Here is a 27,077-nt window from a genome sequence, read left to right as displayed (position 1 = left end):
GCGTCCACCGCCGTCTTAACGTTGGTGACCAACCTCCAGAGGCAAACGGTGGAAATCCTTCTTCATAGGTTGTATAAGCTATTGCAGAAAAATCTGCTATTTGAACATCTATGGAACTCTCATAATAAAACTCTCATAATATGAAAGAGTAACTTTAGAACAAAATAAAAAAAAATATTTGAAAAATTTGGAAAATTCTACAGTTGGTAGCTGATTTTCGGAATTAGTTGGACCCGTGGATGAACGAAGGATTTTTGAAAAAAAACAAAATTTGGATTTTTGGCAGAAGTTTTTGTAAAAGAATATGAGTTTTACCCTATTTTTCAACAAATTTTGTATTGTAAAAGTGGTTCTGATTAAAGGAAGTGCAAATACTGCGTTCAAACACTAGAAAATACTTCTCAAAACAAGTATGCAAAATTTCAGAAAGATCGGTTCAGTAAACTCTGAGTAATCTTGACTACCGCATTGAAAAACGGTGTTTTGAGAAAAACGCAAGAATGCATAACTAAAACTGTTCTACCTTCGAGAGTTTTACTCCGATTGACTTGAAATTTTCAGAAAATATTTTTCAAATATTATACTACAAAATAAAAAAAAAATAAAAAATGATTTTTTTGACCTGAGAGACACATGTAACCCCTTAATCCAGAACTCCCTGTACAATATTCAAAATAAAACATTGAAAGCAGCTGTCAGCACCATTCTTAGGATAAAACAGTGCCCTCATGCGGAGGTAAAGATTGTTAATGGCAGTAAATTGTCGACAATCTATTTCTTTTTACTTCACGTTAGCAATATTTGCCATCTAAATAAATTCATTCCATTTTAGTGATGGAAATAGCGAAAAACAGAGGGCGATAATGAAAATTGTGGAAAAATTGATATGAAAGATTCCATACAGCTTTCAAAAATTGATATCAAAACCAAATGAAGAACTGTCAGTGAGATATTTAAACTTTATTTCTAAAGTGAGCTTTTTGAAAAAGATTTAATAACTAATTCATTAAGTATTATCCAAACGTCAATAAGTAACCTTTTAAAATATTTTGGTACATTCAGGTTTTTTAATTGGCTATGGCATGAAAGTATTCAATTTATTCAAATCCTAATTGTAGAGTACAGAAAGTGACCAAAATAGTACACAGTATATGGGAGTGAATATATTTATTTCAATGTGAATAATATAGTACTCATATGGAAATGAAATTTAAGCTTTTGTAATTCTCAAAGCTTGTAAAAAGCTCACTTTCGAAGTTTAACCATTTCGTTAATATTTGTTTGTTTATTTTTTTTAGTTATGTGGACTTTGTTTTATACGCATCTTTAAGTGTTTAATATGCAAATTTGAATGAATGAAAGGATTATAAGGGGAAATTTTATGAAAAACACTCCAAAGATCATCTAAACTTTTTGGAAACCATTTTCATTACTTCGACGACTTTTATCATAAACTATTCTCCTTCAAACAAAACACTACCGAAACACTTAGACTTTCATCTCACAGATACCTCAGTTGCATCATTTTCACAGTAAAATAGCAGGAGAGATTGTTAAAAATCTCACCTGATACTTTAATTGGTGAAATGAAAATAATTTGTTAGAAATTTGCTCAATTAGCTTGCAAGTACCAGAAGAAAACTCAATAGATGGCGATATCAACTGTTCTCAAAACGTAATTCTCAAGCTTTTATTTAAACAAACCTTATAGAAAATAATATGCAAATTAACGGAAATATTCGGAATCTCCGATTTTTATATTGAATTCACAATTGTCGCACAATTTCAATATCACATTTTCCTGTAATTCATGTAATTCTGTTCTTAAATCCAAAAGTTTTCTTTTTAGGCCTTTTAAAATGGCTAATTATAAATAATTTTTCTATTTACTAAAGTAACTGTATTGAATTTCGGCGCAGTTGTTTGTATGCAAGCGCTAAAGTTTTAGGTTTGAAGTGTGAAATTTTTAATACAAAATGATTTTTTTTGTTACTTCTGTTCAAGGAGTATTGCTTGAAACCTTGCAGTTTATAGACATACCTTTGAATAATATTTCGTCCACCTTGATGCTTAGAGTTCCTTGCCCTTTCAAAATTTTTCGAAGCGACATTTTCTTCTAATTTTTGCAGTATGTAAATCCCTTGAATATGCAAAACTAAAAATTAATGGCAATTAAGGGAACAAAAGAAATGACCGAAATTGTAAGCTGGCCGAAATTTGGTACAGTTACCTAGCCATTTTTCTTAATAAAAAATTTCTCTTTAAAATTTACATTCACAAGATAAGCTTAAATTGTGATTTAACTTTTTTTCAATTAAAAGATATTTTAGGGGAGGGTGGGGCAATTTCACCCATAAATTGCAAAATGGATTTTGGGACCATTTTGCAAAAAGATGATAAACAGAAGTAAAACTTTGTATATTCTGTGAATTAGAGTTTGGTTTAGGGTTAATAAAAATAATAAGAATAATCCTTTAATTCCATTAGTCTATTATGGAGAAATTCATTTCACTTGAAAGGCAGAATTTGTTAAAGTCCTCCATTGCGGGGCAATTTCAAGATAAATATGAGGCAATTTTTGAGAAAGATAAAACGTGTTTATAGGAAACTTGCGATATCATAATTGAATAAAATTACTATTCTTAAAGTCTCCTAGGACTTTAAAACTTAAAAATATAATCGAACAAGAACTTTATAACAAAATTTGAACACTAATTGATCATACAGAGAAAATAAAATATCGCCAAAGATTTCCAAGCCTATTTCTCACTAATTGAGCAATTTTCTTTGAATTTTTATACGAAAGAAATATCTTTTGTAGTGCTAAGCTAATTCTGTACATTGTTGGATCATTATATCGCCTTAGAACATGCCCTTTTTAGTATAACAGTTTTCTAATAGTATTTTAAAGTCTTGAATTATTAAAATACTGAAAAAAATTTACAATATCTTGCTGAAAACATTCTGAAAATATATTATAACAATTAAATTCATCATTTTTAAGCACTTAAAAAACACTGAAAGATTTTTTTTTAATGAACTTTTAGGAAATACTACTTTCCGTAATTTCGAACTTTATCGACAAAAACAGCTACAAAACGTTTTCAATGATCATTTTAAGTTAGTTTTAATTATAAAAGTAAATTGTTAGACACTGGAAACTTCTCCGTGTGCTTGCATGAAACTGCCCCTCACGAATTTTCGGAACTCAAATGAAAATTGTCAGAACCGTCTTAGATTTCATTCAACTCTAAATTCCTTATAAAAATCATAAAACCACTGGTAATTTAATATAATGATGTTATTTCGATAGATAAGTGCAATAGTTCAGAAATTGTTGAAAAACATTACAAAAAGTTTAATTTTGATGCAGTTTTATAAAATCAATTACAGAATTCAAACGAGAAGCTTCACGAAATTTATTATTTTTATGAACATGGGTCTCACTTATCTCTTCAATAACATAAAGGTTTTATCCCATTTCTTTTAAAGGGATAAGAAGAATATGCAAAAATTGAAACTGCCCAGTCATTAAATTGCCCCACCCTCCCTATTATTTATTATTTTGGTATAAGAATAACAATAAGTGCAGTCTTACATTTTAATGAAAAACTAGGTATTGAAAAGTTAATTTTTAGGCATTAACTATTGTTATTATTATTTTATAGCAGAATTTGGTGCTGTTAGTACCAGGCCATAGAAAAAGTGTTCTGTTACTTAACTCACCGGATAGAAGGAAGTGGGGCAGCTTTGAAAGTGGGGTACCTTTGAAATTGGGATTTTCACCTATTTTTTAATAAAATTTAGCCATATCGTGATATAATTTAGCACAAACAGATTGAGCAGCTAAATTACATTACGATATGGCTCAGTTCCATTTCAACATAGGAGAAAAATTCCATTTTCAAAGGTGCCCTACCATCAAAGGTGCCCCACTTCCCCCCTATTATAAGCATGTGGCCGGTAGAATTGAAACCAAAGCTTACTTTTACATACAAACACGTATGTATTTCTCTGCATTTGCAATCGTTACACGAAATATCTTAAAAGTTGAAAGTGATCTCGTTTTAGAAGTTACTAATCCCTGTGGAGGGATAAATATACTAGATTTCTGTCCAAATAACTTTTCTCTATCGGTTCTGTGAGATGATTAAATGATCTAGCTTCAAATAGCTCCATATAAAACAGAGAACTTGTCATGAGGGAGTACCCATAATGATAACATATTAAAAAAAAAACATTAAATTAAAAGAAATTTGTGCAAAACCCTGTTGAAATATTATGGCAGAAATTCTTATAATGAGGATCCCTGTTGCTTGGTATTTTCTAATCTCCCTAGCTTTTTTTTTTTAAGAAAAATTCTGCGTACGTGCATGTGTCATTAAAATGAGATCAAGAGAAATTAGTCTCACTTGTCAGGAGCCGGCACCAAGTGGAAGGTGATGATAACTGAGGTTGATGAGAAATTCGGATGGGGGACGAGACTGTTAGATAAATTCAATTTTATGGAATGCAAAATTCAATTTTGTGCCCAAAAATTTCATTTCATTCGTTATTGGTTTCGGTGAGGAATTTCAAATAGGCGCCAAACTTTTCTACACTCATCCCCATTTGTAATCTGTGAACAAACATTGCTGCCCCTCCCTAGCCCCGCAAAATATACACGCATTTTCATCTTTGGGAATGATTCTCTAAAGCTCCCCATGTCAATTTTTTTATAGCTCTTCGATTCTTTTTTTTTCTGTTGGTTGGAAAGATTGAAGTGTGAGAAGATGAAAAAACATCCATCCTGTCCATCACAAACATTTGATGGCATATCTGCCACGTTTCTCGATGACACATTCACAAAATATATTCAAGTGAAACGGAAAAGAGGTGGAATGAAGTTGACAGAACACATCTTTCCTGTACTTGCTCCTGGTGTTTATAATACAACACACATCAATGGTACATTGAGCGTATTGATTGTCATCGGAACAAACCACTCCAGCTCTAATTTCCTCTTCCCCCAAGAGAGCACTGGTTAATGTCATGCTAAAGGTAGTGTAAGATCACTCCGGGGGACTTTCATTCACTGATTCCTACGTCCTCTCGATCTGTTCGCTGAAGAGATGGGATTTGTGTGTGAAATTCAAATAAATCCCAGTGAATTGGAGTGTCAGAAAAAGTTCACTTCAAACACCCATCCCCCCCCATCCACCACCCCCTTCTCAGCCCCAATTCAAACTGACATCATCTGCACAGCTTGGGAAATTACACGCGAAATTTTGCGTTTTACCCGAAGAAAAAGATCTAAAAAGAATGCTTTCTGGGCTAGGGGATGGGCGGGAAAAAGGGTTGTGAATTAACTGTTTGGGACAAGAGGAAAAATGAATTTATGTTTACCATTCAAATTGGAGCTTCGGTGAAATATGTGATTTATCAAATTTGACGGAAATTGAAAGTAAACATTTCATGTTTCAAATTTCTCGAAAAGAGTTATTTACTTGAATTTTCTCGAAGAAAATATTCTCCTTCAGTGGGGTTGGGAAGGGTTTGCACAGATTTCCAAAAGATGACTACAATGAGACTCAACCTGATGCATATTGTGCTTCTTTTAACGACATACCAATAAATATAATTGGCAAAAAACTCATTCGTCGCTGCTTTATAACATTTCATACAGTAAACATTATAAACGGTTATACTTGCAGTTATACTTATCAAATAGAAAATACGATTCATTTTTTTTTACTTTCTAAAATATTTGTTAATCAAATGATTTATGGTTCATTAGATCAGTGAAAAATTAAAACACCACACTTGATCATTAATTTTTAAATTGGTTTAGTACAGGGGGTTATCTTAGGTGTTAAGCATAGCTACCAGATGCTTATACGGGCTTCAGACCTGAGGTTTAGCCATATGGCTTAGTTCCTCTAATTCCTTTTTCGACAAGATATTTGAAGAAACTGTTCTTTAGGATTGGGTTATAAGGGCAAATGATTCATTAGATTTTGAAAAAAACAATAAAATTGCTTGTTATTTAGATTTTTGAGACCTTCGGAAACTGGGCTAAACTTGAAGTCGGCATTAGACTTATACGGGTTTCAGACCTAAGGCTTAGCCAAATGGTTTATCCGCTCTAATTTCTTATCATTAACCTATTGGAGAAATAACCTATTAGGCTCTCAAAAAGCAACTAAATTGCACGCTATTTAGGATCTTGAGACCTACAGGAACAGGGCTAAACCTCCAATCTGAAGACCGCTTTAGATACTTAGACGCTTTTAACCCTCTAACGGTGTTTTCTTTAATATGCGAAAAAAGTTCTAAAACAATGTTTTCTAGGATAATTATGATCCAATAAAGTCGAAGAAACCATCCATTCTTCATTATCTCTTTTAGATTAGGCGCTAGGTGAGAAAATATAAAATTTTTTTGAAATTCTTTTTGCTTCTAAAATTCACATTTTTAGTTTTTTCAATTTTTTTTTAAATAAAATAAACAAAGTAGAATGACATATCTTTCAGTAAAAAATAAATTTATTTTAGTCAGATAACTTTAAATCGGTATTTTTATGGAAATTGGAAATGAGTTTTTTTGCAAAAATACTTTTTTGTTGCTTTTTCTCTGACCTGTCACACAAAACTGGGAATAGCAACAAAACGAAGAGTCAAAATGAGTTCAAACTTTCAAGAGTTGTTTATAAGACTATTACCGAAGACACTATAGCACTTTTAAATAAATAAAACCTTTATTGTCGCTGTAAATGAGATTTTTGTGAAGACCGCCTGGAGACGGTCTTACCCGTTAGAGGGTTAAATCAGAAAACCTATTCACCAAAACGAACTTGATTCATGAATAAGTTACTAATCAAAATGGGTATTAAAACTTAGATAATTTTGTGTTCCTGTACAGAATTTGGCATTTTATAACCAATAGAATTTTTATTTATGAATTTGCTGCTTAACAGGACCTTGGTCTACTATCTACTTATTAAAATGAAATAAATTGAAAAAAATTGAAATTTCTAAATTTTATGTCGCAGATTACGATTTATACGGGCTTCATACCTGAGGTATAGCTATATGGCTTAACTACCCTAATTTTTTGTCAATTACGATTTTTTGGAAAAATTTAACTTAGGATTGAACTATTAAGGACAAATGACCTATTAGGCTCTCAAAAAGCAATAAAATTGATCGCGATTTAAGATTTTGAGACATACGGGAACTGGGCTAAACCTCTAGTCTGAAGCCGGCCTTAGGGTAACTGTGCAAAGTTTCGGACAGTGTGCAACATCGGAAACTTGTAATATTTCTCAAAGTTCCAGAATTTTTTGTCTTTTATCAATATTTTAAGATAGTACAAAATATTAAGAGTGTGAATATTGCCTCTAAAAATGATATCCTGTTAAAAAAAACCCTAAAAGAACTCCTAAAGGGCGAAAAACTTCAAAGACCGATATTGCATTGTGTCCGATATTGCACACAAAACTATGTTTGTATATTTTTCATTTTTTTTAAATGTAATTAAGAATTACTTAGAGTAAAATAGACAATAAACTATTCTACGAGGTTTCAAACAACATTACTGAAAAAGAAATAACAACAAATTTCAAACTCAGAAGATTGATGTCACTTCTCCGAAATTTGACACAGTTTCCTTATTTTATTTTATAATAATTTTTACTTTGGATCATTTAGAAAGAAAGAAAAACATCATCGGAAAAACACTTTGAAACATTTTCTCTTTATTTCTTGTTAAATTCCGAGAAAATAAACCGTAACCTTTCGAAGACACATAATAAATTATGAGGAAAAAGCATTTACTTTAATCTTCCGGAAGACAGAGTTCTGAAGAAGATAAGATTTTTAAAGCTTTGCGACAGATTTAATGAACGAGTAGAAGAGATTCGATAGAGAACAGTCACACTTTTTAATAAACGATTTATCACTATATATTTTTATTCCCTTTTCATTAATATATTAAATATAATTTTCCGAGTCAATTATTTTTATCTACTTTGAATAATTCTTTCAAACGATTTATCAAAAATGGAGTTTGGATTAAAATTCTTTTAATCGAAACTCAAAAAAATAACAAAAAAAAGTATCTCAAACATTCTTCTACAAGGTAAATGGTAGAAATTCCATAATTTCCAATAAGTCGTACTTGATGTTCATAAAATCAATCTGCTAAATGCAATTTGAGAGACTAAAAGAGGTATTAGTTCTTAAACTGATTTCCCGATTAAAATACCATAAAATTGAAGTTTTGCGGTGAGCTTTCGGACAAGTACGACGATTCCTTTCCGTAGGCATCTAGAGCCAGTGAAAATCCTTAAATTCCCAGTACAAATTGTTTAAAGCCGATTGGCCTTTTGTGTATGTGAAAGGGCAGATTGGGTGGGAAAGCCGGGAAAAGGAATTTCCCTATTCCCTGAAGAGGAGTGAAGTATTTGCGTTTTCCTCTGTGTGTTGCATATGTACAAAATGACAAAATAAAGGGAAATAAAAGTGTTCCAAGTGTGGAATAAAATGAGGTTTTACCGAGTGGTTTACCCACACCTTTGTCAATTTTCATCGGTGTACTTCTATCCATTTCCTCTTCGGTTTTGCTGCCTTTTCTTTTTCTCTCTAACGCGATATGTTGGTGGCGTATATTTGAATTTACACACAAACGTTACATGTCTATATAACTAAGTTTTTCCCTTCCTAAGTTGTGCCAATAAAATAGTCTTATTGAATTGAGAAAAGTATAAAATCTTCTATCTTGGGCATATTGGTTCCGAATATGGGGTATGGGGGTGGGTTAGTCGGAGGGGCTTGGCTCCTATGCAGATATTGTGGGAAAAATTGTGTGGGTGAAGTGGCTTTTGAGAATAACCTACTTGAAGAAGAGAGAGAGTGTTTTCTTGGAAGATGCTGGGTATTTTTCTTCTTCAGAGCTTCTATATCTTTTTTTTTTCTTTTTGCTTCTTTGCTGAAAAACTTCCAAAGCCAATTTCCATCTCTCTGCGTATAGAGGTGACTTATTTTCATTTCCCACTGGAGCTACATATCTATATGTCTAACACATAGGTTTGCCCTACTAATTTATATGCCCCGTCAAAAAAATCGTGAACTTAGGAAGAATACTATGGAAGGGACACTTGAATAACAGACTCTTAAGGAATTTTCCATAGTCGGAAATAATTGTTTGTGACCAGAAAATATTCTGTTTTGATGTTAAATGGTTCTTAACTTCTTAATTTTCCTTTTTCTAACGGCGTTATCACACTTGCACATTAAAATTTTAATGTGATTCACATTAATTGTCGCTTGTGAGCGTCCAAATATGTTATTTGTGTCTTTGAGTCACTTAATACTTGGGGTTTTTCTATTTATTGATAAAGAAGTGGACTTGGCCTGCAAAAATAAGTTTAAATTTACCTAAAGCATAAATATTTTTCACATTAAAAAATTAAAGAGAAAATCGCATTAATTTTTCACATTAATGCTATAAATCAATTTATACCGAATTTTGCGGGCCAAGTCCACCTTTTTATCAACAAATAGATGAAATTTTGAATACAAAATGATTTAAACACACAAATTACACATTTGGACTCTCACCAGCGACAATTAATGTGAATCATATTAAAATTTTAATGTGCAAGTGTGATAACACAGTAAGTCTAATATTTCACTATTTTCATGCACTTAAAATGCTTTTTTTGGCTTTCGATCATTTATAATGATAATTTTTACCAACCTACTGCAGCCCTTTTTGAAGAATTACCAATAATATAGTATTTCGATACAACAAAAAAATAATGAAAAAAACTCATGAATTAAAGAAATACAATTTAAATTCGATTTTAGAAGCCCCATAATCAGTTCCTAAGATAAATACTCTACTTGCCCACTCCGGTGTGTTCTTCCAAGATTGTGAGAGAGAAAAATTTCAATATAAAAGAAAAATGAGAAAACATAGAGGTACTTTTCTTCCACTTCTTCATCATCTTCTCAACGAGACACCGCCTCTTATTATAATTTTCACCGATATAAATTTCTTATACCATCCCCCCATTCACCCACCCCCCACCAAAGACTACTATTTAGAGAATACGAGAGGGAAAAGGGCAGAAAACGGTGAAAATGAATGCATGCAATTTTTCCTTCTAATTTCACTTGTCACTGTTGCTGAGTGAAAAGTGGTCTGGATCAAAATCTAATAATTGTCAGTGTGAATAATTCCAGAAAACTTATTGATTTCGTATTACAGACGGCATGACAGATTGTTCGGATAGTGAATGCTGTTCACATCCAATTTGTGCTGAGCACATTATGTGTTTGGCATCCAATGATCCTGTGGAAGTTCTACTACGGAAACAGCCACCATCTGTTACCGCATCCTTCTACCAGAGAGTCAAGTTCCTCATTGAGGAGAATTCTGTTCAATCGTACGCCCACATGGATGAGTACAGCGAGAGGTGAGTCCGCAAATATCAATGTGTCCAACCCTACCCCACCCTCACATAAAATACCATTTCTAACTTTCTAGAAAGATATTATTCGAGTTTTCCTTTTTATCACCATAACCACGCAATAACCACGCTAATTTAAATCTTAGACGAAGAACTAATATTGTAGCATAATTATTTAAATTGTAAATAAAAAAAAACAAAACAGAAAATACGCTAGCTTCAGTCTATTCTATAGTCTGCTCTTCGGTTAATGATTGTGAAATATTAGGGTAGATGGCGCTGTGATACTGTAGCCTAGAAGAAAAACAAGAGATTCATATGTTCATTTTGAAAAGCTCTCATATTGAGAAAGTTGACTATGCTCCTGACTATGCTATTCTAGACTAATCAAGAGCTACACATTGGGTCCGTTCAGTAATAACCTTTCGAAGAGACAAAGCCACTCCAAAGCCCAGCCAAACCCATTCGAAAATCTACCGGAAGCCTAAATTGAAAGTTCACGTACTCGCCGCTTTAGCGCTGATTGTTCTGCCATTACGAATTTCGATATTCTTGACACTTCAATCGCCAACAATATCAACAACAGTGTGCAAAGTTTACTGCAAAAAGTAAATTTTTGTGTAGTTTAGTGGAAATTCAGGATGGCAGAACGTCTTAATTGCACTTTCACTCAAAGAGAAATACTTTTTAGGAATTTGCTCATTTTTGTGTAACTCGTCGGTTTAAACGTTCGAACTTCCAACGGGTTTTTAGGTAAGTTCTCTCTGATATAACCTTCGAATCGGTAAAGGAAAAACCTCTACCGGAGAGAGCTCTCAAATCGGGAAGGTTATTACTGAACGAGAGGATTGGGTCCATTCAGTAATAACCTTTCGAAAAGACAAAGCCACTCCAAAGCCAAGCCAAATCTATTCGAAAATCCACCAAACGCCTAGAGTGCAAGTTCATATACTCGCCGCTTTGGCGCTGATTGATTGTTCTGCCTTTTCGAATTTCGGTATTCTTGACACTTCAATCGTCAACAAAGTCAACAGTGTGTAAACTTTTACCGCAAAAAGTAAATTTTTGTGTAGTTTTGTGGAATTTTAGGATGACAAAATGTTTTAATTGCAATTTCATTCAAAGAAATGTCATTTTCATGGATTTACTAAATTTTATGAAACTTATCAGTCTAAATTTTCGAACTTCCGACAGGTTTTTGAGTAAGTTCTGTCTGATATAGGGAAAAATACTCTCCGTCCAAACGTTCATGCCTTCGAAAATGTGATTTTTCTTTTAGTTTTCCTAAGAGACTTACACATTTCTATCAAATATTAGTAAGCTTATTATCAATTGTTGATAATTCCGTGATAATTTAGTGTAAATCTCTTACGAAAAACAAAAGAAATTCACATTATTCAAAGGCATGAACGTTCGAAGGGAGAGCACTTTCCCCTATCTTCGAATCGGTAGTGAAAAAATTTCAACCGGAGAGAGCTCTCAAATTGGGAAGGTTATTACTGAACGAGAGGAGTATGATAAAAATCTTTCTTCCCTGCTCTTGGATTTTTGGATTAATGGCAGTGAATAATTCATCGACTGAAGTAAAAGTTTTTGTAGCAAAAGTCGCTTTTAACAAATCTAAATTCAGTTTCAAATGACACCAGAGAGAATATGGGAGCTGACCAGAGCAAAATAAACAAAAATAAGTAGGGGAAAGTACTCTCCCTTCGAATGTTCATGCCTTCGAATAATGTGAATTTCTTTTACTTTTCTAAGAGACTTACGAATGATTTATCACATATTTATCAATAATTAATAATCAGCTAACTAATATTCAATAAAAATGTGTAAGTCTCTTAAAAAAAGTAAAAGAAAATTCACAATATTCGAAGGTATGAACGTTCGAAGGGAGAGTACTTTCCCCTACTCTTAAATGTAAGACTTGTACTTCTTCGTGAATTTATTCTTTTACGCCCATACTGTGGGTAAATCTTAAAATTTCGAATTAAGAAAGATTCCGATTTATTGCACTTTACCCTATCGGGTAAGATGAGGTAATTCGGAATCATGTCTATTTTGGAATTTTCAGTTTAAGATGGTCAAAGAGAAAAAGAAAACCATGAGGAAGTACAAAACTTTTTGCTATTTAAAACTGTTAGAAAATCTCAAAGTTCCAAATTAGACATCATTCCAAATTGTTCCATCTTACCCTATAGTGCTTTATGAACCAATTAAATACAAGTACTACTAATTTAACACAAGTACTAAACATAGAACAAATTGTACAATAATATCATTGAAGAGTATTTCCTCAAAGTTAAAGAAGGATAAAAATAATACCATCAAAATTTCATTTTTCAATATCGGTCAAGGTTTTGTGACGCAAAATCTAAAAATTTCGAATTCAGAGCTACAAAACTTCGTCTAAGATTTAAATAATTAGTACTTACCACAATTTATCTTTACGTCGTTGTTTAAGTTGTCACACATTTCTGCCAAAAAATTTACATTTTAGTTTTTTGTTGTGTACTAACTCGGTAACTACTAACGTTTTTACTTATTTTTTAAAATATATTTTCTGTGTTAATTTCTATTGTCTGAGGATCTGTCGATATTAAAAATGTGATTTAGTTTTTTTTTATTTACGCCATCATTTTACCATTCATTCCTGAAGTATCTTTCTGTTGTAATTTTTTTTTAGATTTTAAAACAAATAACTTTCACCTTAACCTTTTGAAAATTTTCCTTGGTTAGACATCCAAGTTTAGGTAAAAATGATTTTTTTTATATCTATATTCTAGAGTTTTTTACCTTTAATAAATTCTTCCTTATAAAAAATTTAAAGTTACGTAATTTATTGAAGAGAAAAGTTATTTTTGAGGTGAGAATTAACAAAATGTGTGACTCGTGCAATATTCACAGCCAGAAAACTTTTAAGTTTTTTAAACGTCATGAAATAATCGAGATGGTATAACTTGAGTATTTTAGAGCCCTATGAAAATATGTAAAGTTTTGTTCTATATTTGGTGAATTATTTATGAGATATTTAGACGCAGTATCGGAATTTTTCCCTTGTGAAATAAAATAGTTTACACACCAAGTGCACGAGTGAAAGTTTTTTTTTTTGATTATTTTTCCCAGTCACCCTTTTACTGAATTAACCCTTAATAGAGATACCGAGGGATACTGTGCTTTTGATCCTTTAAATATTCAAAGAAAATTAGACCCTAAATAAACAAAAAAATATATATTTTCAGACAATGTCTCTATTTTGCATTTTTTTAATTTTGTTTTTCAATTTAAAAGGCAAACGATTGGATATTGAGGTGTTTTTTAAATCTTTTTTTTTTCGAAAAAAATTCATGTTAGAAAAGGGTTTTTTGTTTTCGAAAAAAATTTTAGGTCTTTCGAAGAACAAATAAATTGTATTAGTTGTAAAAGGAATAATCGTAGATTTTTTTCTTTTCTAAACAGAACAAAATGAGAAAATTGACTGTTTTTTTTGTGTTTCATGATACATAAAAATTATTCTATATTCTCCCCCCAAAAAGTAAAAAAAAAAATATGTGAGAACAAGAATCATTTGTCTTCACAAGCAACAAGTCGAAACTCCTCAAAAAACCCCCCTCATCACAAATCTCTCCCCTTGACGAAAAGATTGCCTGCAATTGTAAGAGAACGTGAAAACTGATGTTCATCAATTGATGATAAGAATAAAGGTGATCGTCAGTTGATGGATTCCTTTCGATGATTGGAATTTTGTATAGTCGATAGCGAAATCTTTCGATATCGATAATGCAGAATTTCGCCAGAGTTCTAATGCAATTCTGACATATTTTTGTCAAGTATGTGTTTTGTCTAATGTGCCTACCCAACCCTATGTGTGCGTCTAAAATCCCATGCCTGTCTATTTATAACAAATTTTTTAATCATACCATTTCATTTTATATTTTTCGTATTACTCATTCATTAATAAATCTTTGATCTTTGAGTAAAATAAAATAATTTTCACTTGATTTCTTTCATTCAACGATTTATTTTTGTTATTGTTCTTGAGTTTACTTTCTTCAAGAAAAGTTAATAATAATAACAATAAAATTCTCTATCTACTGTCGAACGTGAGAATTTTTGTTCCTGAGTTTCAGCGAAAAATCGAAAAGAGGACGATTTTTTTGGTTGCAGTGAAAGAAATTGCAATTTTTAGTTCTTTACGTTCTGAACCTGTGAAATTAATCATTTCTTTTCAACCACTAATTAATCTCTAAATTGTATTTCTGTTGTCTTTTGATTCCCTTTCGTTTGGTATAGTTTTTGACCATAGTTTCTTTTTGTTCTCTATTGTGTTGCGTTATTGAGAAAAATTATTTGTGCAAGTCTTAATTGAATTTCATTGTATTTTAACCTGGTGTACAATATCACGTAATATATTTATTCAATAGCAATCAGGCTGAATGAAAAGTGAAAGATAAAAGGTTATGATGGACACAACAATTTTCCAAGGAAGAGATATACTCGAAAAATTCAATTTTTTCAGTTCCATTTAATTGGCAAAAATGAATTTCTCTCTCTCTCATCTCCACAAGAATTTCTTCAAGAATTTCCCGCCTCTTGATAATGTGTATGTGTATGTGTGAGAAAATTGAGAAAAGTGAGGATAGAAATCGTCCAAGTGCATTTTCTTCCAAGAATAAAAGGTTCCAAATTCAGCAATTTCTTATTGCTTATTGATTTTGTTTTTTTTTCACTCTTCCACAACAAAATATCGTACATTCCGAAAAATTTATAGCATTTCAATTGTGAGTATTTTTTATAACTCCCCATTTTCAACTGCTTGTCCATTTTTCATATTTTCTCGACTTTCATTGCCGATGGAATGAGAATTGCAATACTCTATTTTTTTCCTCGTTGTCCATAAGATTCTTAGTATGGTAGAGGGGTTCTGTTTTTTTTTTCTTCTTTCGAGAAATACATTTCGATCCGATAACAAAGTAAAAAACATAGAGAAGTCAATGCACACAATTTTCGCGTGTTGAGATAGTTGAAGAAAAATAAGAAATGTGAAGAAAATATTTAATACTTGGCCCCGTCATGAATACTTCCTCTCACTGCTGATCTGCTTCTTTTTTTCTTATGCTACGACCTACCACCACTCCCGCCATTTTGGAATGAAAGAAATGAAATTGGAATTTCAAATAGAGTTTCCCGAAAGGCAAAATGTGCTGTCTGCACAAAAAGTGCCAATTTATATCCCACATGAAACACTGAATGCAAAATCTCTCATTGGAATATATATTTATCCTCTAAATTGACGATTCTCTGTATTCATCCAAGACATAGAATGACAAATAGTTTTTAAAATAAATCTTTAAAAAAACAAAAATATAAATGAATTTAATTCTATGGGTTGGTAATTAATCTCTAGGGTGGAGGCATCCCAATAAGTTCACTAGAACATTGATCGTCAAAACGAATAGCCGAGACGCATACCAAAGATCAAATTCACGAGTGTACCGTAGGAAACCGGTGACTGGTTACTTTCTATTAAATTTGATGATAACCAGAAATTTGACAAAGTACACAACCTTTTATCTCGTACAATATACCCATTGTCTTCAATCCGAGACACTTTCCCAACTTCTGAATGGAATAATTCACACAATCGCCGTCAAAACAAATAGCTGAGTTGGCCGAGGTGCATAACAAAGTTCAAATTCACGAGTGTAACTGTAAGAAATACAGTGAAGTTCCTTAAATTTGAACATTTGGGTGGTATAGATGACATTTCTCACTTCTCAAATTTGAACAATATTTTCAAAAACGTAACGGAATTCATATGAAATTCATTTTCCCTAAATTAAGATAAATAACTTTAGAGAATATATCAATGTCATTATTGTGAAATAAATGGAATTTCCTGTGGAAGTTACTAACGATAACATTGAGGAAAGACCAAAGAAAAAATGGATTTAATTTATACTCCACGCAAAACTTTCTTCACATAACCTCAAATTTTACATTTTAAACTCAACCGTCGTCGTTCAAATTTGAGGAGTTCAAATTTGAGGAACTCGACTGTAGATGACCGGTTACTTTCAATTCAGTTCGATTAATACTAGAAAATTAACAAAGTACACAACGTACACAACCGTTTATCTTGTAAATTATACCATTGTTTTTAATCCTAGGGACTTTGTCAACTTCTGAATAGAACAATTCAATAAATATTGGGAATATGTAAATACCCAAATAAATGAAAACCGAAAGATCAACATTTTTAACACCCAGTGTCTTAGCTAAGACGAATTATTTTAGTAAATATTGACGAGAAAGTTCTTATTACCCTACGCTCTTATTACCCTGCTCTTATTACCCTTATTACCCTACCCTATTACTGTCTTAAAAGTTAACAAAATTCAAAACATTTTGCAATCATGGGATTTTACTTCAAGAGCTAAATAGCTCTGCAGAAGTTGCTTTGATAAAGTTCCAAATGGAATCTATTCAGAATACTAGTTCGTATGAAATATACTGTCATTAAAATTCACATTTTTCTACTAATTTCCACTTTTAATTTTCTATTTTATTATCATAGCATGAGAGGTCAATTAAAGGTTAAAGTCAAAGCTAATTTATAAAGAGAAATATGCTTAACGAAAATTTGAAAAATTGTTAGCGAAATCGTAACCTACAAGCATTTTATTTTATTAGCTTACGATTTCGACGTCATTTTTAGAGCGTATTGACCAGCGCACAATCACTTTTGTTTTGTAAACATGTTTTTGAGATTTCAGTGAGAGTGAATGAAATCTAGATCTAGTCATCTCGCTCTCTCTCATAGAAAATTTTGAAAACATGTTTACAAACAAAAGTTATTGTGCGTTGGGCATATTTCAAAGAACTGTTTTCCCTTCTTTATTCTTTAAAAATAAACAAATATTTTTCTATAAATCCTTGTATAAATGTTGGAAAATTCTAATTTGAGCACTCACAGCGTAAGTTTTTCAAAGTGAACATTCGAAAATCGATTTCGCAAGCGAAATCAAATATGTTTTTACTTCTCGTTTCGGTCACATGGTGGTTGAAGTATTTTCTGTTCGAATTTCGAAGTGTTTCGAAGCACAAGATGTGTCAGTTGTTGTTGTGTGAAAAAAAAAGCAAGGACGCTCGAAGAGACAAAGCCACTGCAAAGCCAAGCCAAACCTATTCGAAAATCTACTGGAAGCCTAAAGTGCAAGTTCACGTATTCGCCAAATTAGCGCTTATTGTTCTGCCAATTAGGATTTCGGTATTCTTGACACTTTAATCGTCAACAATGTCAACATTGTGTAGACTTTTGCTGCAAGAAAAAGATTTTTTGTGTAGTTTTGTTTAATATTAGAATAGAAGAACGTTGTTGTGAAGAATTGATTTTAAATTTTCGAATATCAATAATATTTTGTGGAAATAAAGTGCCATTTGCCTTTTAGCGAAGACGCTTTTGGTGAATCAAGCTCCGGGTGTGAATCTATTCAAAGATTCAAACACAAGAGGAGTTTGATCCTCGAAGAGTGTGTTGGCTAAAAGGTCAACGGAACTCAATTTACAAATGTTTGTAATTTGATGTTCGAAGAATTCAAACTTAACTTTGTGAAATATCGCACTAAGAAAGTTCGAAAAAGAGTTACTCAGTGATTATGGAGTGCTGAAATAATGGAACGGAAGTAGCAAGTATTGTTTCTTTGCGTTTTTCTCACAACAAAGCGGAGACAAACATGTTTTGACAATTGAGTACTTCGATATTCGAACAAGATGTACTTCAACTATCTTGTAAGAATGTCTCTCTTTTTCCAAATAGATCTTCGAATTTTTCAAATTCTACTTGTGTACGGTAGGAATTACGCATAAAATACAGAATGGTATGTGTCTTGGCTTATAATGAAAATATTATTTATCAGTTTTATTACATGGTTTCACTCATGTTCGATTTATCTTCGCTTTCTTGGCATATAGGTAATCTCAGAATTGATATAAAAATGAACTGAAATTGAAGAAAGGTGTCCTCGATTTAAAAAAATACATAACCTCTATTATTAAGGATTGTGAGTAAATTTAATCTGTATAAAAATGATTGAGTTATCTTTTTCGTTTTTAAAAAAAAATTTCATTGAAATTCAAGGATGGAGGATTGTCTCAAATGAGATTCCTATGGATACACCATAATCACCACAAGTCGAAAGCTAAATTGTAATGTGGAATTGTCTTAATATTCCTTTGAATAAAGTGATAAAGTTACAATTTTAGTGCAAATGGATATAAATATGGTATTTATCATAAGGTTTGTCTCCATCTTTTTTGCCAAAATTTTCTAGTTTGTTCCCAATTATGTGCTCAAAGCTTTATCTACATGTAATAAAACATTTTACCCTATATGAAATATTTAAGTTTTATCTCGTTTTCTGATTATGTAGCTCTTAAAACAATTAAAAGTGCTAGCCAGTCAAAGATTACAGGAAACTAGAATATTTTGTGGCACGATATATTTAATTACGCGTAGATATTGCTTAATTCCTGATATTTAAAACACATTCTTAATGTACAGTTCCTTAAACGTTTTGATACTTCTAATACTTTGATGACTTGTCTAAAGTTAAAATTTGTGTAGTTTTATTTTTAAATGATGAAATCAATTTCCTGAAATCATCACCCTATATGGTATATAACATAAAGAAAACCGGAAAACTGTTTCCCCCACATGGTAGTTTAAATGTTATATATTGTATACTTTTCCTATAACGTGGATATTAAAATATCTAAAACACCTTTAAAGTTCACTTCTCCTTTGTTGTTCCACTTTGAAAATTGACTCTTTGTCGTTTCACAGCATGAAAAATTGACGAATTTTGATGGAAAATCAGTGCATAAAGGTGTGAGGTCTACGACAAAAAAAAACCTCTGTGAGTGCATTTGTGAGAAGCAAAAGAAGTTCAACCCATTTCTCACGAATTCTATTGAATATTGATTGCTATTCTTTGGGCTTCTACACCCATGGTCCCTCTTCCCTAGCCCCCCCACCCCTTGTTCACAATTCTCAACCAATATTCCAATGTAAGTTTTCCTTCCCATTTCCATCGCGATTTCTTTATAAGTTTTCCCATCGTCATTCCGCAAGTATTGTGTGTCTTGTAAAATAGTTTGGTATTGAAAGTCTCATTCTCTTCACCTTGACGATAAATATGGTTATTTGTTGTGTCTATTTTAACCTTTCCTCTTACCTAGAAGAAAAAAAAACCCTCACGAAATACTTGCAAATAGAATGTAAAAAAGGGAAAAGTTAACGACATAAGTGATAATGTCCTGTTATTATTTATTTCGCTCAAATAGAAGTATTCATCGACCATTTAAAGCCCATTTAAACGAGGGTATTTTGATTCGAAATCTCCCTTTCGAAATTAAAATCTCCCATTGAGGTCTGTTCTAGTTCAATTTGCCTGCTTTTTGGCGTTTTGAATCCTTTTTGAAAAGCTATGTTCGAAATATTTTCGAAAAATCAATTGTAATTGACAGAAAAACAAAAAAAATACTCTAAAGCATTTCCTTAAGTTAGTGACACTGTTAACACAAAATCTTCCGGTGAAACGAGTTTCGTCCGAAATATAATTATCCTATAATCTCTTCTAAAATTTTCGCACACAACTATACTTTTTTTAATAAATTAAAAAAAAATCTGTTAGTCTTTCTTTATTAGCCGAGACTCACGGAGATTTTTCAAATGAAGGAACAGCGGGGAGATTATTCAAGATTCCTTGGTGCTTTCGAAATACTCCAGGAGGAAGATTCTGTAACAATATAAAAATGTCCTATGACAAATTTTCATATAGTAAATTCGAAAGTAGAACAACATTATATCCCACTTATCTTCGAATAGCCATTTCAAGCATTTCTAGAAAGCTTTTAGTAACAGATATGAGACGGTTTTTGATTGATTCTTCCGAATTTACCCCCTAAAAAATTTTAAATTTGTCATATGGCATTGTCATACTGATACAGAATCCTCCTACAGTTTAAATGGGCCCTTAATGGAAATTTAGATGAGTTTTTTTTTAACAAAAATTGAGTTATTCTTTCTTAGTATTCAATTGCATTAAAGATTTTTACTATTATTTGCTTCCTGCCCAGTTTTTTTCAGTGTTACAGTTAAAATCTTTTAAATTTTGATTTTTATTAAATATAGAAAGAAATTTTCAGACAATTTAAAAAAAATATCCTGACTTTTTAATTTTCAGTCTATCTCTGTAATAGATGAAATTTGACAGTTTTTTGTCTTTACATTTAAAGAAAAAATGAATTTCCGTAAAAAAAAATCTGCAAATTATAATTTTTTCAAATCACTCTGTTTTGTGTCACAAATTCTGTTATTGAAAAATTTTGATTATCCTTTAGGTTATATTTTAGTTATTTTTTGGTCATTATTTTATTTTCTTTTTGTAATCAATCGAAAGCATTTTATGTAATTCGTATGTCTGTTTTGTTTTTATCTTTTTATTTTTTAATTTTTCAAAAAAAATGAGTGAGTGTGAGATCGAGTGAATGTGTGTGTTTGTCTATATTAATATATGTAAAACCAAATGGAAGAACGATTCACACAAAATACGGAATGCTGAGGCATTAATTGGTTATTTGGTACTAAGTGAATCATTCTTCTAGCAACTAAAATGCTTATCCAAAGTACTTTTGGCAAACACATTCCACAAATTCTCTATTACTTTGTTCAGTTAGTTATCACATTGAGAATTAAATTATACTGAATTATGGTATAATTGCATTTTTTTGGAAAAACAAAATCATTTTGTCGAAAAACCAAAAAACATGATTTATAAGATTGACAGAAACGCGATGACCATGAAAATACAAAAGAAACATGATTTCGTGCCATTTTCTCAGAAAATTTTCACAATCTGAGTTTAAGTCATTCGAGTACTTGGTTTTCGGTACGGCCCTGGTTTTCAGTGATGCGCAGTTCTCAATGCAATTATTTTCATGTTTCAGTCAAGTCCTATTTAATTTAGTTTGTTTCTGATTAAAAAAAAAAATAATTTAAAAAAGCGGTTAAATATAGAAAATATTTTGAAAAAAAAATCCAGAAAATAAAGAGAAAACACAGAAATTTCAAAAGTGTATGCCAAGTATTTGGGTGGTTAGTAATATTGTCCTGTCTTCTTTGTGTCCCTGTCGCTGTGCCGTGCCTCGGTGCTCTGATTCATATGCCGTGTGCCCATCGCACAAAATACAATCCGTATTTGTCCAAACATAGCGAGTTCTGGAACTCCTTTACACCGTGGTAAGTCGCAGCCGTTCTCTTATCCTTTAAGTTCTTTGTTGTACGATACTTTTCTTAAGTTCCCATTAAGCTCCTCACCCCCTTCTTTTCACACATATTTTTTTCTATCTTCTTGTTTTTTTTACCAACCCCTATTTTCTCGTCTTTTCGTCTCTCACACTTTCCTTAATTTTTTTCCGTTATATACGTTATATTTTTTACCCATTCAGCCCTATCCGCCCCCCCAAAAAAAAACCGTTCTATGTATATTGCCTTCCCTCAAGTTCTGAGTTTCGATCAAATTATACAGCCGTTCTTTTTTATTCTTTCGTTCTTCGTACTGAGCGCATATTTCACGTTGAATGACAATCATTGATAATTCTCCCATCATGCCAAAACCATTCAATTTTCATTTTCCTCATCGACTATCATTTTTGCTTAAGTCCAACCACTTATTCATTTTCTTTATCGTCCTCACCAGTTTAAACTCATCATCTAATTATCCTATCATGTGTATCATAACCATTACTCCATTTCACAATTAAAAAAAAAGATTTAATATATCTCAAAATATTATTTATTTTTATTATTAATCATAAACCCCCTCGCTCAATCCCAACATCATCTTTCTTTCGTCAAATGTATACATCTAAATATGAATTACCTGTAATGAATGTTATGTGTCTTGTGTCCAAGAAAAACCATACCAATTAAGAATACACACTTATTCACTAAATGTATTTTTGTGATTATGTTTAAGGTGATGTTTTGTTCTCGTGTATGTCCAAAAAAAAAAGAAAACAATCTTCTTAGTAATATTCGATAAAAAATTATCTGTACTTCTTATTTTACTACCTTTGTTTTTTTTATGTATGTCTAAAATGGAATATTCGATAGATTGTGAGCTTTATTATTTTATTGTGTATAAAAAAAATATAATCCAATTCACTTTAATTTTTACTTTAGTCTTTCACCCAATCATAGCATACATTATTTTATTATTTAATTATTTCTTTTAATTTTCTCTTTTGCTTCTCTAATTTTTCTCTATCTCACACAATTCTCTCAAATTTTTCATTTGCAGTTACAGACTATTTTCAAAAATATTTTTTTTTAATCTTTTTTTTTTGTCAAAAAAGACACTTTGTAAATACACAAAAGAAAGATTTCATCTTTTTTGCCTCTTTTCGTTGTCATATAGAAATTTTTGCATAAGAAAAATAGATTCACGTGGTCAAATAAATGGATGAAAATTTTGGAACCTTAATACTTTTACATTAAATATTTATGTAAATATTTTTATGATGAAGAATTATGTTGATTTAAAAGATATCTTTAAAAAAAAAATTAACTTTAATATTTTAGTTGGAAACTTCAAAAAGAAATTTGAAACTTTTCTACTTTCTATCAATAATAATGATTATTTTTACATGGATAAATGTATTTGACCTCTTAAGCTACGCCCGGGTAATGGTATCACTCAGTTAATTAGTTTTCAGTAATACGTTATTTGAGAATTGAAATAAAAAAACAACGATCAAATTCGGGAAAGTGGGACACCTTTGAATTGGGACATTTTTAAAATAAAGTTTTTTCTCCTATTTTCAATGGAATTGAACCTTATGATATAATTTAGCTCCACTAATCAATTGTAAAACTGAATTACTTCATGACAAAACTCAGTTCTCTTTAAAAATAGGAGGAAAAAGACCTAATTCAAAGGTGTACCAATTCAAAGGTACCACACTTTTCACTACTTTGACTTTGTTATTCTTGTGTCGTCAAGAGGGGCATAACACTAAATGGTTCGAAAACCATAAATAAATCACTAGCCACGCCCCTATGAAGACCTACATTGAACTAAGGTAATCTGATAATTGGATAAATATAAAGGAGAATAAACTACTAGAGAACAAGCTACACCTATAATCTCTGTACTTCGTCTGTACTCTCAATATAGCCTAAAGGGTGACTCATGTGAAGAATTCCTGGTCTATTGTCCAAGAACCTTTCCCGGAAGCTTACATACTCGAAAGATATTTGCGAGATCCCGATTACCGGAAACCTTTATTATTAAAAACAGGAATGAGTTACCTCATAGTACAGCTTCTTACGGGGTGGGACCTCAATAATTTGTAGCCGCAAATTAAAATTACATAAATAAAGTTAAAGTAATTGGACGGTTTTGCCGAATAAAAGTTTTGAAATACACAAAACGTCCATAAAAAATAAGCCACGCCCCTAACTAAACTTGATTTAACTGTTTCTTATAAGTATAATGTCAAGTGATAACATTTTGCCTTCTCAAAATAATTTGTAAAATACAATTTACTTTATGGAGGGGTAAAATTTTATTCAAGCTTTTTTACAAATTAATTATCTAACGTATTTGCCATGGGAAAAAATAAGCCACGCCCCCCTAAAAACACATACTAGGGAAATGATCAAGTTCTTCCACACACATCAAGGCAGAGAAAATGAATATTTGTAGCAAATATGTTTTCGAAATAAATATCCGTGTTTTATCAAACTGAAAAAATAAACGATCCTGATATGTCCAAAATAATTTTATCTTTAAGGAAAAGCGACCTTCGGATGACCTAAGCTTCGAACAACTCATTTTTTTCTGGGTTTTTAATGGATATACCAAATGGTTCTTTTCAGGATATTTAAGACACTAGACTAGATAATAAATTATATTATTATAATGGATAAAATTCATTAAATTGGTTCATTTAATTGGTCAACATGGGCAAGTGATCCATTAAATTTTGAAAAACCAATAAACTTGGTTGCTATTTCGAATTTCGAGAATAATGCCGGCTTCTGACTGGAGGTTTATCCCAGTTCCCGAAGGTCTCAAAAATCTTAATAACAAGCAATTTTATTGATTTTTCAAAATCTAATAAATCATTTTTACTTAATATTCAATCCTATACACAGAAATTTCCTAAAAAAAATCACGCTTGATGAGGAATTAGAGGACTTAAGCCAGATAGCTAAGCCTTAGGCCTGAAGCCCGTATAAAATACGTTTCAACTAAAATCGTATAATTTTTCTATGTAAAGTATCTCCAATTTTACATTATGAAGTATTACTTAAGGCTGTGTACGAATGGTCAAATACTTACATCCTAATAAAAAAAAAGTTTCAATAACGTAGAATTTCTTCCGCTTTCATTTTTATCCCAAATATTTTCATCCAAATAAATAGACCATGTGAATTGAGCATAAAAAAATACAATGTAATTTCCCCTGAAAAAAATAATACGTCGTTATATATTTTGTGTTATTGAGAAAAAGAAAAATTAATAGTTGTCATAAAATCTGACAATATTTCTTTTATTTATTTTCCATTGCTTTGCTTTTTTTATTATTTGGTGCTTTGGTTTATTTATTATTAAAACACAAAACACTCTTTTTACTACTTCATTTCACATCATCTGATATACGATGAACACTGAGCACACGAAAATTTAATCGCAATAAATGTTTATGTGTAATGTCTATTACATCCCATTTTGACCTAATTCAGAAAATAGTGCTTAAATGTCCTATTTTCACTCTATAAATGGCAAGAAAAGAAACTTTAGAACTAAATTTTCATGAGATTCAGTAAGTAACTTTAAATGTTTTGATAAATCAATTTTATCAGATTAATGATTGTAGAAACTAAAAGAGGGACTAATGCGTTTGGAAAGAAAAATCCTCTTAAATTCGAGACTTTACTAAATACCCTCTTAAAAGTGTTTTTCCTTTTAACATAAAAAAAATATACAGTATTTACATTTGGAAATGAGGATTGTTTGTTTAATTGCAAATTGTGCCTGATCCATAAGCTTTGACGGTTTTTCCCCTTTTAGAGCAAAAGTCGTAGAACAACTTCTTCAGACTATCCAACACACCTTACACACCACGGAATGATACTGCATATATACAACACAAATATTAACATTTTTATTTATCTGGTTATGTTATTTTTTTGTTCTAGTTGTTCTTATTATATGAATTATGAAAATTTTTTAAAAAGACCCACCCGCTTTTTATGCTTTTTCATCTTAAGTTTCGTCTTTCTTGAAAGAACTACCCAACATTGAGACACTGTCAACAAAATTTTCGATCATACGTTTTTTGAAAAAAAAAATGAATACAGACATGAAAGAAATTTATTTAGGTTTCATAATACTTTTCTGTTCGACTGCCAAAAGAATATGAGTCAACAATTGAGTTGGTATGTTATTTATTAAAAAAAAAATTTACGTTCTCTTACGATAAGTTCTCATTGAGTTTTCAAAATATTATTTTATGATAATGAAAAAATATTATTTACCTTCTTTATTTTATTTGATTTCAAAAAAAATATAAAACGGTCAGTTTTATGAAATAACTATAGATTTTTTTTCATGTGCGCCTTTAGAGCGCCAAAATAATTTTATTTTTCATTCTATGTTTTCTAAACCTTAAAACATCCCACCATCCTTTGTCTGCGTCTATCATTCGTATTATCTGTTTCCAAAACCGAAAAACTACCCTCACAAATTTTTATCAAACGAAAATACTCCATCAAAAAAACATTCTATTACTAAAGATATGATTCTCCAAAAATTGTAAAAAGGTGTACATTTTTTCATTATACTTATTGTTTAAGTTTCAAAATTATCATTAGGAATGATTACAAGATATTAATTTGTGAATAACAGTATCCAAATTAAATGGTGTTTCTCTAAATTGTGTGTAAAATGTCCTCGTCTGTCTATCACAAGAAAGTTCTAAAAGGTAAGACTGTATTTATCAAATATAAATTTGTAGATTGTGCAGAAAATTTACAAAAGAACTCAAAACTGTGCAATGTAACATTTCTCTTTATTAAGCAGCAATTTAACTTAGCGATTTTTATCTTAACAGAGCGACGAGAAAGTGGTTCGCTATTTAACTTCTTATTTAAACAGATTAAGTACTATTAATTATCATGAAAGTTTGAAAATTTAAAGAAAATTGCAATTATTATTCCTGTATAGAAAAATATTATCCAATTTAAGTAAAAAATCTTCTTCATATCAAACAGCTTTAGATAAAATCGCTAAGTCAACTAGGCCCTTTAGTCAATTTCTCATGACTCACGTAATTTTCCAGTAGATTTTCCACATCTACAGCAAGTGAAATTAATTAGGATTTCAAAGTAATTAACACCACAGTGAAAGAATCTTACGAAAAGATCGTGGTAAATGGTGAAAGTGTCATATTTGCCATAAACACTCACTTAAAGACAGTGACTTGTAGTTTTTTGTGAGAAAACAAATATTTTGCTTATCATTTTGAGTTATTCAAACCCCCATTTTGCCACAAA

The 27,077-nt window shown here is 31.1% G+C and overlaps 1 protein-coding gene across 1 annotated transcript in view; it reads left to right on the top strand.

Annotated features, from left to right (window-relative positions):
* The window catches only part of LOC129807113 (teneurin-a), a 232,326-nt gene that overhangs the window by 125,649 nt on the left and 79,600 nt on the right, over positions 1 to 27,077 (top strand). The window contains exons 10-11 of the mRNA XM_055856153.1: positions 10,252 to 10,459; positions 21,726 to 21,752. Of these exons, the coding sequence (XP_055712128.1) occupies positions 10,252 to 10,459; positions 21,726 to 21,752 (235 nt within the window). The remainder of the gene's footprint in view (positions 1 to 10,251; positions 10,460 to 21,725; positions 21,753 to 27,077) is intronic.

Source organism: Phlebotomus papatasi, chromosome 3 (assembly GCF_024763615.1).
Source record: "Phlebotomus papatasi isolate M1 chromosome 3, Ppap_2.1, whole genome shotgun sequence".
NCBI lineage: Eukaryota > Metazoa > Arthropoda > Insecta > Diptera > Psychodidae > Phlebotomus > Phlebotomus papatasi.
Note: the sequence above shows the minus strand (reverse complement) of the source record. Positions and strands in the feature narration are given on the sequence as shown.